Source organism: Nothoprocta perdicaria, unplaced genomic scaffold (assembly GCF_003342845.1).
Source record: "Nothoprocta perdicaria isolate Ctin4 unplaced genomic scaffold, notPer1 scaffold_169, whole genome shotgun sequence".
Lineage (NCBI taxonomy): Eukaryota > Metazoa > Chordata > Aves > Tinamiformes > Tinamidae > Nothoprocta > Nothoprocta perdicaria.
Genome location: NW_020454860.1, coordinates 628634 through 642464, shown reverse-complemented (window position 1 = coordinate 642464; position 13831 = coordinate 628634). Strand labels below are relative to the sequence as shown.

Below are 13831 nucleotides of genomic sequence, written 5' to 3'. Positions count from 1 at the left end.
TTGTGTATGATGCGAACATAGTTTTAAACTCTCTTAATAATAGAAGTCTGATATCTAAGAAATAATGTAGTAGAAATGCAGTAGAAAGTAGAGGTGGAGGTAAGTTTTGTTCTTCCTTAAGTGTATGCATAAGAGAAACTGCTTTTCTTTGATAGAAACTTGAGGATAGTAAGAGTTGCTGTCCTTATTCAAACACAAAATCACAGTCATATGCAAGAGTTGGAGCTGACTAGTGGTTTCTTTATTCTTACTATCRGCAGTCGTTTTCAGCACTTCAGCGTGACTAGTTGCTGTCCCATGACATCTAAATTGTTTTTGTTTTGATCACATAGTTACGTATTATTCATGTACCRTGTTTGGATCGCAAACATTCTCTATCTTCAAGGATATCTTTAGCGTATACTGCAGCCTTGCCAGCTCATAAAACAAAACAGTGTTTTTACTAATTGAAGGGACATGCAGGATTTTGCTTTGAAACTAAAATGGTTGTGACTGTTGTATAGCTGTCCACAGTTGCAAGAGAGTACTACTTCCTACTTAGCAGGAAGGAAGGAAAAGTGAAGCTTCATTGACCAATGATTACTGCTTTGTGCATTTGATTTTTTTTTGTTGTTGTTTGTTTTTCTTTTTAATATAGTTGAAGGGAAAAGTAGCAAAGAATAACTTTCATTGCTTCATGTGTAAAACTTCTCCAGGAGCTCCATTTGTTCACAAGTCACATTGTAAAATTTGTATCCTCAGAAGGTTTACAATCTGCCTGGGGAGTTAGAAATGGAAGGAAGGGTCATTTCGTGCATGGATATGTCTTTTGAATGTCAAGTCTCATAGAGTAGTATAGAAGGAGCTGTGTCATAACTTGCTGTCCTTGCTGTGTGCATGTGTGGTGTATATATATATATTTTTTTCTTCGCTATGGCAGGCAATTGTGTAAGGTTTTGACGGTGACATTACTTGGCAAATGCTTTGGAATCAGCTCAGTATGTGACATCACACCCCTTTAGGGTTTTCCACATAAAATGAGTCCTCCAAAGAAAACACGAAAATTGAGACTTAATCTGAGATCTATTATTACGTCCTCTAAGGTCTCATTAGGCACCTCAGTAATATTTTTCTCCCCACTATTTCCAGGCAGATATACTAAATGTTGCAGATAATAGTGGTAAATGCTTTATAGTCTTCTTGGGGAATGTGGAGGAGAGGCAGGGAGGAGAGTTTTAATCAGACGTTTATCCTGTTTTCACAGGAGAACTAAAATACACAGATCATGATGTCTTTCCTTCTGTGCAGCTTTTCGCCCCGTRTGAGCACCTGTGTCTGATGTAACATTTCGCCACATCTAGCGACCATCGTTGTTTAGCTCTGTCTCCAAGTGATGAGTCTCGCAGATTTTCAGAAAAAGAGAGCATAGATGAAAACTTCCACTCATCTCACTTCTTTTCCTGGGGATGATGATGTCTCAGAAAAAGGTTTTTTAGAGTAAAAATTTGATTCTATGCCTTATGGGGGGGGGTGTCTCTGACTTTTTTCTTGTTTACCTATGCTTGCTTACATTTGTGTATGTGTGTGTGTGTATATATATATATATGGGTGTGTGTGTATATATATATGTATATATAAAATAAAGACAGAGAGAGAGAGAGAGAAAGAGATGTTTTCCCCCTTCATTTAGTTGCTGTGCATACACACAGCCGTGTGCTTGGTGGAGAACATGTGTGCTATCTCACATGGACCTGAGGCAGAGAGGTGTAGTGGGAAAGCAGTGATTGCTGCCAAAACGCATGGAACATGATGTTACACAGGAGAAGCAGAGGAAGAATTATCTATGCGTAATGTGAATTTAGCAAAGGCTTGACATTCTCACACCCAAACGCTTCCATCTGGAAGCTGTTCCTAAGCAAAGGGAAATACAGACGATATTCTCCTATCTTTTAGCTTAGTTATCCAGGGACTAGGAAGTGTTCTTCAATTCTCTTTTCCTTTTCAATTTTTTTTTTTTTTTTTGGTCTCTTAGGGATGTGTTTAGTTTTACTTCAGATAAAGAGAAGTCATAGTTTAAAATTTCTATTCTAGGCAAGAAAGACACTAAATTACATTAATAAAGAGCTGATATTGAGGTCTTCACACTGTTTAAATAACCTCTTGTGATTTTAGGCCACACTTGATCAAGTGTAAAAGTTTTATTTAGAGTTTTTATGCCAATCTAGATATAGGAGCTTTATGACTTTCTTTTAAAGCTTTCCATAAATCACCCTCTGCCTTTGTTTCCTCTCTGTATGTCTGTGGTCTGTCCAAATCTCTTTTTTTTTTTTTTTGTCACGTCTTTGTTTTTTCAGGCCGTTCTAGGCTGTGTGTCTGGTTCCATGCTGAATTACCTACTTCAGTGAACACTGATGGTGTTTAAAATAGACATAACAGTATTGATGGGTATACTCACTCTATGGCAGTTGAAACTTTTAACACATTTGTGCATCTCCTTGTATTCCCTGTGGAGCAACATACCAGTTGTTCTGTAACAGCGTTGAAGAACCTGCCAACCTGTTGACCCACATGCTAAGGGAGACGTAGACAGTACTGTTATTTAGGAGTAATTAGTCATGTTTTCATAGCTGAACTCTCAAAACATGGCTGTGCAAATCTCTGTTTCTTCGCAGATGCAGAATAAGCAAGTGGGCAGATACGTTGGAGGTAATGTGAAGTTCTTAGTAGAATGTAAGAGGTAACCTTACCTTTCGCATTCTTGTTCCAATAAGCCTGTAAACTCGTCACTTTTTTCCATGTATTCAGTGTGCTTCCTCTTCTCTTCCTCTAGCTCATACAGAGTCTGTCTGTGTGATTTTTCTACCATTAGAAGTTGCTCGAGCATTCGTCTGTGCGTTTCTTTCTGTTTCTCTACAAGTTTATCAAGCTACAAAGGAAAAAAAAAAGAAAAGGCAGAAACTCTTGAAGTCCTTTGAAATTCATACTTGTTCAGGCTTTCACTTGTACAATGTATAAAGGGAAACTTAATTACATAAAATGCATTTTATAGCCCATTGGCTGGTTCCTTTACTATCTGTTTGGAAAGGTTTGTTTAATAATGCCAACCTATTTCTGAGAAATTAAGAATATAAGTTAAAGTAGTGTTTTCCAAGACCCTAAATCACTTTTTCGTTCTGCTCCTGCCATAACTGATCCTTAGCAGCTACTAATTAGCAGTTACTGCTCCCAGGGTCGAGCTTTTCTCATTGATCACTGTGGTAGAGCAACAGATGTCTTGGCAAAAGAAGCCTCTACTTCTCATTGAAGTTGACTTTTCCTTGAACAAATAGCTCTCTTGTTTGTAGCTCCATAGAAAATAAGAGCATTGACTTCTCTTTGTAGGGTTTCACAGTAAATGGGGAAGAGAACCAAAGGTGCAAAACGATCCTGTCTCCTGTGCTTGCTTTGTGCATGATTCCTGTTTCTGGAGCAAATAAGCACTGAGCAGTCATCCTGCTACTTTGAAATGATTGGGAGTATTTTTATTACACAGTAGGACTGTTTCAAAGAAATGCATATGCTTTAAAAAATGTAAGCACCAAGAAGGGACTAATCACTTGGAGGGAGTATAGGAAGGAGTAAATAGGTGACTCTTCAAATTTTGTTCCTGAAATTTTCCGTGTTGAAAATGAGTCTAATTGCTATAAAGGCACCATCTGTCATATCTTGAATGTCAAATCCCTTCCACAATGATTTCTGTTGAGCTTCCAAATATTATTCTATATTGTATTTTTTTAAAAAACAGTAATTTTTTAAAGATTTCTAAAACATAAAAATAGTGGTATAACTGTTTGCTAGAGTTAATACTCTGTAGAACAAAATGCTTTYCCATAAACCGAAAACCATCACTCTGACAATTCTGGTGTTCTTTTGATTTCGATACTTGACCAAGTTATGCAAGCAGGTGTATATGAATTCAAAGCTGGTTTTCCTCCATATATGTTTTTGATCTAGCTGAAGTTGGAGAAGGAGTTGCTGGAAGCCATCTAGAGASCTGGGAGGAATCTGCATTTGTGAGAATCTGTATCTGCTGTTCCTTGCTCTTCTTCAGAGGAAACTGCATTCCTGATGATCAATGCAGGAAGCCTTGTGTACAGTACAAAGCCCAGCATATCCTTTTAGCTACAGTCTATTCTAGTAGGTCAAGCTGTGTTGCAGTGTTTCACTCTATTAATAGGAAAGAGTTTGSAAATGGGCAGTGTGGGAAAAGCAAGGCTAGTTCCTGCTCTCCATTTCTGCAACGGGGAATTCAGATGCCCSAGGAAGCACTGGGGCTTTGAACTCCTAGGGCCACTGCTCATTGCAGACAACTCGATCCCAGGGGTGTGATGAATTGCCTCCTTGGCACGTTCATTTGCAGTTTCGCTGATACAAGCAATGACAGAAATTTTTGGGATGCCTAAACATTGAGTTTCTTGAATGAGTGAGAATATCCTGAGCCTTGTCACATCTCCTGCTTACCTTGACTTCTTGTTAAGGTTTGAACACGCTTCTCTCTTTCTTGAAGCACAGTTAACTTGGAAATTGGAGTGTCTGGTAAAACTTTTAAGGTGATTGGAGTCCAAAGTGGTCCAACAGATAAGATAAGTCATTTTGAAAATGACCCTTCYTTTCTCCGTGTGGTGTCTTGCAACACACATCAACTCGTTACGCCTGTGATCTGAATATATAACTAAACCTGTGACCATTTTCCATCATTTCATTCACTCAGAATTTGTGCACTTCTACGCTAGCAAAGTCGATGTTTTCTGGTATATTGAAGAGGTTTTTTTGGGAGGGAACACAGTTCTTTTATGCTTTATGTTGCAGTTCTTTTATATATGTACATATATATATATATATGTACGTACAGGCTTTCTCAGTATAACCGTGCCATCTCATATAGTACCTTTTAGCTATGCTTTCCATGTCTTTCACAAGGATTGAAAACTGAGTTGGATTGAAAGATTGGGAAAAATGTCTTGTCCTGCTCTGTCCCTTCTTTCAAAAGTAGGAATTTTAAAACTTGAAATATTTTATTTAGCTAGGAGCTTGACAGAAATGGAAATTTCAATAAGATCAAGATGTGCTTGTCTCCTCAAGATTTCACAGTCTTTCACACCCACATGCACAAAGCTGCATCACCTGCCTTGCTGAGCCTCAGGTTCTCAAAGGCTGGGCTTGCACACGGAGGTTTGCTGTTCCCTGAAGGCAACCTGCCTTCTGCGTGTGGGTGAAGGCCTGGGGCTTGCTGTCAGGGCTTTGCTTCAACAAAAAGTTCACTGAGCATCGGGCTTGCATGACAGCATTCGTATTTCCCAATTTATAAATGTCTGATAGAGATAAGGGTTAGTCAAATACATTAATCAAATTGAAGATATTCCTGCTCCGGCGCTGCTGGATGCAAAGGAGCTACCAGCAGTGTTTTATGGGCTTGACATGTTTTGTTTGCTCCAGACCATCTACTGAACCTCCAGGAAGTTAATTCGGGCAGTAGTCGCTTGCGTGAAGAAAGTAGTGTAGCTCCTGCTTGTCCCAGTGTTCAATGAGTAATGCTGGTGTCTTTCACTTTGCCCTTGTGCCTTTATCAGGGTTCAGATTAGCAGTCTGGATGAGAAATCGGAGTTTGGGATGGGTGAGGTATGTATTCAAGGAAGGGAGGTGGAAAAAGGGATGGATGAAGTCATTAAAAGAACAGTCCCTGATTAGGCAAGTACTGGTGAAGAGCAGCCTCGGTTCTGGTCACCAGAGTCCTGAGGAGAGTTGCATATGCAAAAGGATAAGTGAGACAAGGAAACATACTGCTGCCTCAAAATTGCTTTTCATGTTGCAGTTTGCTGCTGTTGCCCAGATTAGAAAATGCATCTTGTTTTTCTTCAAAGTGTGTTCCTTGGGGCCCTGCTTTGAGAAGGTGTCCCGCCAACTCTGCTGTGAGCGGTCGCAGTTGGTGTGTGGGTGTTGCAGCCAGGCRGGAGGAGAGGAGTGAGAACTTGTGGGATTCGCTGGGAGGGAAGGGAAGACAAGCTGAGCTGGTCCTATAGAAGGAGCTAGGTTGGGTGAACCTTTGCTAGTGGAATCCTCTCATAAGAGTATCCTACGACACTTTCTTGTCCCTCAAATTGCTCTGTGCAAATGCTAACCCTGCACACAAACATACATGCACATATGTTTACTCTGCATATACCATGCTTTACTAAGAACCASAAAGAAGACTAATAAGCAGGCATATAAATGACTTCTGTAGACAAAAAAAAGTGATGATAAAATCTTAATTAAATGATTTGCTGTTCTGTTCTTGCTAACCATATGGGGATTTTGCTCAAATTAATTCGTGAACATACGGTACAATGCAATGGAAAATAAGAGACATGGTTTTATGTAACTGAATAGTTGAGCAAGCTAAAAATTCATGGGAATCTAATCATTTAAAAACGCTTTGCAGCCAACTTGTGCCTGAAGTCAAAATAGAGTGGGGTGTCTTGTATTCACAGTGCYCAAGCTGAACTTTCTTTTGAGACTGCTTTGTGCTTGGTGCCATGCCAGAATAAAATCCAATTATTTACATTTCTTTATATGCTTCTAAAGTTTATTGAAATATTACTCCTGTTAATAATAGCGTCATGGTCATTGTGTGTATATAAATGTATAATCACAGAATCACAGAATATTTAAGGTTGGAAGGGACCTCTAGAGATCATCTATTCCAACCTTCCTGCTCAAGCAGGCACGCCTAGAGCACGTGGCACAGGGTGGCATCCAGGCAGGTTTTGAAGACCTCCAGAGTAGAAGACTCCACAACCTCCCTGGCAGCCTGGTCCACTGCTCTGTCACCCTCACAGTAAAGAAGTTCCTCCTCACCTGGAGACAGAACTTCCTGTGCTCCAGCTTGTGGCCATTACCCCTCGTCCTATCGCTGGCCACCAGTGARAACAGCCTGTCCCCTTCCTCCCTGCATTCTCCCTTCCTGAACTTATACATATTAATCAWATCCCCTCTGAGCCGTCTCTTCTCCAGAGAAAACAGGCCCAGCTCACTCAGCCTCTCTTCATACGAGAGATGTTCCATTCCCTTAATCATCCTGGTTGCCCTTCTCTGGACCCTCTCGAGAAGCTCCACGATAATGCTGAGTTTGGGATTATTGGAGAATTGAGTTTTTCTGAGCAAGAATCAGAGTTTGCTGCCTTGTCTCTTTCTATCCCAACTGAGATGAATTTCCATGTGGATATATTGGATTGCTTTTCCGGACTGCTTTGTTRTCAACATTATTTCAGTATATTCCTGCATCTGTGACTCATTCTTGTCTTATACGTTCTTCACTGAATAATTCTGACCAAAATTGTGAGGATTTGGTTGGATRTACTTTGTTAAACAGATAAGCAGAATACATCTTTTCCCTAGTTGATTGGCACTGGTATTTTAGAAATGGATTGTGTTTTGATTTATCCTTGTCCTGCATCAGCAGAATATAGATTCTCTTCTAGTTTTAGTGCATTTGGAAGACATCTCAAAGTGGTGGCCATCATTGATCATACGATTTCAAACTGTAAAGGCAGATTTTAACAGCAAAGATAGTTTTGTTTTTTTTTTTTTTTTAATCTTTTACTGTATGTTTCAAGGCTATGAGGCTATGGAGAGCTACAGTTCAGAAGTGGCTTTTGTAGTCCAGGATGATTTCAAACATGAGAAAATACACCATTGATTCTGCAATTTCTCCTTCTATTTCTTTGTTCTCTCTTCTCCCACATTCTTTTTTTTTTTTTTTTTAATCTGGGAAAATGGTTCTTATGCTGTATTTACCAGGATTTTGAAGACTGTTAAGCGAGAAGAGATACACAAGTGACAATTGACTTCAAGCTTTTGGTCTTCCTGAATAACTGAGTAATAGTCTAAATTTATAAACCCTGTAAAGATGGAAAACCTTTTCAGACCTGCATGTATTGGAAGCAAAAACAAAATAAACTATTTTCTTTTATGCCTGTTTAAAAACTAGAAGATTCATGGTATCATTCATTGAGAGGAATAATAGTATTATAATAAGGTTAGAGAAAGCAATAGTTATATAATAAATTTGACTGAAAACTCTCTCTCAAAAAAATGCTATAGCAAGGAAGACGTTTTTGGTCTGTCCCCATCCTCATCATTTTTACAAAGGAGGAGGTTGCAATTGTTTTCTATTATACACCATATTTCTTCATCTATGAATCCAGCTCCTAGTGAGTAAAGTTGCCTGATGACCAGTTTGGCAGTGTACTCTTGACTAAATTTGCCAAGCCAAACTTGATAATGTTTATGACAGATGGGTGACTTGTGAGAGAACCCCAAAGGTTCAGGAATCTCGCTGGTACATCGTTAAATCCACAGTACTCTGAGCTCTTCTAAAATTCCTCTGCTTTCAAGGCTACAAGGCTAAATTATAAAGATTGAGAGACAAATGCTCTAAACTAGTGGAGATTTTATAGGCAAAACCAAGACACATTGTCACAGAGGCATGAAGAAGCTCAGAAGGTCCATTCCCATACTTTGTGACTGGCTCTACTTTTCTTGCGGCTTTGTAAACATCTGAAAAAAAATCTAAACAAAAATACCTTAATTTGGAGATTTTGAAGTTGTGAATGTATGTGCTGATTATGGCATCCTTTGGTTTACCAAGGTATACAGAGTGCCAGCGATGCCCCTACTGTTTGAGTCGCTCTCAGGATGTTTACCTCTGCATTTTGGAAGTGCTAAACCCAGTGGTGTTAAAAATCCTTTCCTTGCCACTAAGTGCAAGAAGGAAAAAGTGTGTATAAGCTTATGTCAAGTAACAGACTGAACTTATGTTTCAGGATTTTTTGGACTACTCATTTCCACTCATACTCAAAGTTTCTGTGACATAATGCCRCAGTGTTCTAAAATAAATTACCCTCTGCAGTTGAATTTTATCTGTTTCAGATTATAGCCAGAGATTTTAACCTTTGAGCCTCTGAAATGAGTGTCAACCTTTTGCCTGACATTGTTTTCTCTGTAGTGAACTCTGTATCCCTGAGTATATTTCTAGTCAGAAAGTTTGGAAAACACTTGGTAGAAGAATTTTATTCATAACTTCTGTTTTGTCTTTTTATGATGATTATCTGTAATGAGCAGCATATTAAAACATGTTTATCTAATTTCAAGAAGAGACACTGTGGGAATTCTCATTTGGATAAAAAAAAAAAAGCACTTTTTCAGATATAAAGGGTGAGATTTGTTGTTTTTGTTTTTGTTGTTGTTGGTTTTTAATATCCGAAGATTTGCATTGCAGGACAGAGCAGAAATTCATGTAAGCTTTTTGCAGAAAGCATGGCTTCTGCTATAGGGTAATTAAACTAAATTTTACTTSAATATGTGATCTGCCTAGATGAAGTTTCAAATGATGTTTCATTGCAGTAACTACTCTGGCTAGCCATGTATACCTATGATTCCCATTGAATTAATGGGATGTGGGATGTACAAAGACAGGCGACCGTGCCATTCCTGCTGAATTGCCCTTTTCAGGCATTGGTAAGATGACCTCAGTGAGGCTAATGGAAATATATCTGTCTGTACGAGCTGTGTATTTGGATCTCTGAAAGGAAAAGAAAAATGTAGCAAAGACAGAGCACTTGTTATCAAGAGTTTGAGGTAGACATGTTATCTAGGCTTGTTGCTGCAGGATAAAATAAGGATCATTAACTACCTCCTTTTATTAGGGAGCCCTAATGTCCTGGATTTTGTTCTGCTGTCACTTCAACCCATGTCAAATTCTTGATTTAGAGCTCGTTTGCCTTCTTCCCTTGAGGTCAGGGAGATGTTTTCTCCTGAATTCATGGGGAATCAAGTAAGCATTAACTGTATATCCTTACCTCGCCCATAGGCTTTTCGTAGATATCTTCTTGCCATTGCACAGCCTTTGTTTGAATAGCATCTCGCTGGAGGGCCTCCAGCACCTTCTTGGGAGTCACAAAGCCATACTGTGCTTCGAGCAAAGCCAGGTCAATTTTTTCTGCCTTAAGGATTCCTATAACCTCATCCTGAGCCTGCAGAAATACAATGTTAACATGTTATTTTGTTAGACTAGAATTGTGTATTAACACGTTAGTCAGATACTTTATTCTTTCAATGTCGAGACAACTAAAACCTGATTTTAGAATGCTGTATGTAAAGTGCCTTAAGATGGTTATTGAAATGAAAACAGTTTAAACGCATGGAGGTACTACATAAACATGTCAAAAAATGCATAAACATGTTTAAAAATGCTTTTAATAGGCCTGCATAAAACATGAAATTTTCAGAACTCTCCCCAGTTCTTTGTAGTGYTTTATAGGTACTGCATACTTTGTTAATCATTAGGTTGTAATGTCAATTCTAGACTATTGTGTAGCATTCACAGTGCAAAATATCAGCACAAGAGTGACCTGTGGCTTTAGGAGCTGATTTTTTTAAACTTTTGGTGCAAGATTTTATGATGGAAATGTTGTATATTCTTTGTAGCTTGGGTACAAAAGTAGCTTTTGTAGCTGAAAGCAGCCTGGGGTCACCCGGTCGTCCTGTGTTGTTATGCTGCGCATGTGTGAGCGCTGAGGTGCGTGGTGCAGGGCTCTGACCTCTGCAGCACACATTCCTAGAGCATGCAGTCATTTAAAACAAGATGAATTGCTTTCCAAGCTGCCAGTAGGTTCTACCTGTGTGTATAGGCATGTGTGAAACAATGCCTTCTGTATTTATAGGCATATAGATGTGCACGCAATTGTGCATATGCCTTCAAATAACRAACAGCCTTGCAGCATCAAGGGCTTCTTTTTGGAGTTGACACCTGGAATGGCACTCTCAATTTGTGAGCTCATAATAAAATGAATTTTAAATGGTATCAATTAATAGAATGTGGTGTTAGCTGGAAATCATACATGAGAAGATTCTTTTTCTTTTCTATGACATCTAAATTTGAAACGTAAATATGTATGGATTTTTAGAAGATTTGAGTTGGTATTAGAGGAGATCAAAAATTGGGAATAAAAGAAGATGACCTCCCACTTTTTTCATTTATAATTCCTTGTTTCAAATGTTGGACAGTTTGTAATTTTCATTTCAGCTTTATTATACTGAAGTTTCTTATTTCATCCCATTCTYGTTTTTAATATAAAAGCTATAAGCATATATTGTGTATATATGTCTGTATATGCATATATACCCACACCCACTAGTTAGCATTTCTAACTAGTAGAGAACCATTTTGAGTAGTGTGTGGCATTGAATTTTAATCTAAATTAAGAAAGCAGAAGCTAGAAAGTGTAGTGTTTCACAAAAACACTAATTTTTCTATTTTCACATTGACAAATGTTTTGTAAGTGGTAGCAATAGACCATAGATTTGGTATCACTGTGAAAAAGTATTAATATTGTGTGTTTGTGCTGTGAAGCACTTCTGTAAGAATATATTTGCAAAAGAATATATGTTTATGTTAAGAGTGGAACTATGCAGATGCTCTGTAGATAATGAACCATGAAAGCATGTGATGAAACCATTTATACCTCTTGGCCGTTTTTTTTTTTNTTTTTTTTTTTTTTTTTTTTTTTTTTTTTTTGCCTCTTTGCTCTTTTGCTTTTAAGAGGCTGTCACTACTTCTGGGCAGTGCGTATCTGCAGAAGAATATCCTGTTGGAAATCTTGAGTTACATTTGACCATGGATTTTGATTATCAATTGGCAGCTGGCTCCTCTTGCAGACAAAAAAAATGTCTTATCTTTTACAATCCAGTATCTTGAGTACAAAAGGGCACCAAGTGCTGACTCTTCATCTTACAGGATTGAAAATGGGGATGGTTAGTTACTAATAATGGATGTTAAAATATAGTTGAGGGAGTTACTTCTGGTGGCCTGGATCATACTGATTCATAAGGACTAATGCTCGTGGCTTGATAGGAGAAGGGAGATATAAACAATTACATGACAGGTGTTAATGTTCTCCGAGTAATTTTTACATGGCATACTTTGAAGTGTGCGTTTGAAGTACTCAGCAGAYCACAGTCCTCAGGTAGTAGGAAAGTTTTGTGGGCTGTCTGCATTGAGAGCTATGTAATCGCTCGCAGTGGACCAAGAATGTTTTTGGAATGGTACAGATACATTGTGAATAGATTTGTTTGCATTTAGGGGAAGTGCAAAGATGACCTTTTCCAGATGATTGTTATTCTTAGCATTTGGATAAGTTACATTTTTATGTACATTGTGGTTTTTAYTTGTCCTCCTGCAGCAAAATAGGTAGAATATTCCTTAAAGTGGAAGCAGTATGTGTTTGCAGTACAGTTAGAAAGCAATTCTTCAATCAGGAATATAAAATAAGAGAATAAATCACCTGTAATTCACCCTCCAGGATACTAAGAAGAAATAGTAGGTCATCACGAGAGAGATCCTCTGTTTTCTTGAAAGAATCTCTTTGTTTTTTCTCTGCTTTAGGGCTTCTTAGGATGGTGCTGGTTTGGGCTACATCGTCCTTCTGCTTTCTCTCTACTTTTCCTCTCCCAGTATAACCAGCATCATCTTTATGGCGATCTTTTGGCCTTTGCTGGCACAGCTTGGATGTGGTTGGGCTTCCTGTGCTGTTACTTCTGGAGCGCATGATTTATAGCTCTGAAGCTGAAGGAAGGGGAGAAAAAGTATATGTTTTAACTAAATGAGAATATAAAACTCTTACCATCATTTATGGTGGGCAGTACTCTCTCCAAACTAGAAGTTTCCCTGCTGCACAAGGCTTTATGTCATCTGAGTGGAGCTAACAACCTCTTGTCAACTAACAGCTCCCGGCTGTGATCTTTACTGGATGCTGAGGTGTGGTGAAGTACTGGAGTCTTGCTTGTTCTGCATCCTTAACATTCCTAAAGGCAGCAGCTTTAGTGGCAGTGACCATGTATGTCCTTCAGACCAGGTTCCCATGTGAGAGATGGTGGGTACCTCACCTTTCAAATCCTACTTCTATGATGAGGCAAGTTGAGGTTTAGAGGGTTTTCAGGGGAAAGCTATTCCTGTTTGTGTTCCTTGGCATTCCATGTCCTGCAGGGATGGTTGCACTTTGTTTTCCTTTYTCCTTCACTGTCATGAGTCATGCAGTTGCAGAGTCTACATTTCACCAAATGATAAGGGTCTGCACACATCCAGAGTGCAAGCCTCATCCTTCAAACAAACCCAAAAAATGACATCCCACCGTTCGTTGATCACAGGGTCTCCCCTGATAACCATGGAAAGTAAAATCACAGCATTTCTTTGGTGCTGAACTCCTGAGGCTGTAATACAGGTGTGAGTACCTAACCAGTTCCAGCTAGGCCCCTTTGAAGTGCTGCTGTTATGTAAATATGMATTAATGCCTTTGCAGATGTATGAGTAACGCTGTATAAATATTGATTAACCTCAGGTGCTCCAATTTTGCTTATCAGCCCCAAGATTAAGGGATGAATGCGTTACAGTCTGCCTCCTCAGGGAGAACTCTGATGTGGCCACAGGTGCAGCGTAGCACACAGCAGCCTGCTCCTGCGGTTGAAAGGGGAAGCTAAGCAAATTCAAATTCCCGAATTGCCTCAATTTTTTGCTATTGCACTGTGAAGCTATTTGCTAGAAGTGCTAAAATAAGCATATCAGCCGTTACTTCAGAAAATAGAATTTTAAAAAAAGAAAAAAAAAAAAAAAAAAAAAGGAAATGCTCTATCTCAATGGCAACTGTTTGACTTGAAGCAGTGGTTTTATCCAGAAAAATAGTTCTGGCCTGTGGTAGGCAGGAGATGGACATCTGCTGCTTTTCTGCCTCACAAATGTTGCTTCCTTTTGGAGCTCCCCCTTTAGCCAGGCTCTAAT

At 38.9% G+C, this 13831-nt stretch overlaps 1 protein-coding gene across 1 annotated transcript in view; it reads right to left on the bottom strand.

The window, feature by feature from the left end:
• Positions 1–12605, bottom strand: part of FILIP1L (filamin A interacting protein 1 like) — a 65037-nt gene extending 52432 nt beyond the window's left edge. The window contains exons 1-3 of the mRNA XM_026035871.1: positions 12342–12605; positions 9858–10031; positions 2727–2905 (exon numbers count right to left, since the gene is read on the bottom strand). Coding sequence (XP_025891656.1) covers positions 2727–2905; positions 9858–10031; positions 12342–12605 — 617 coding nt within the window. The remainder of the gene's footprint in view (positions 1–2726; positions 2906–9857; positions 10032–12341) is intronic.
• Between the last annotated feature and the right edge of the window lie 1226 nt (positions 12606–13831).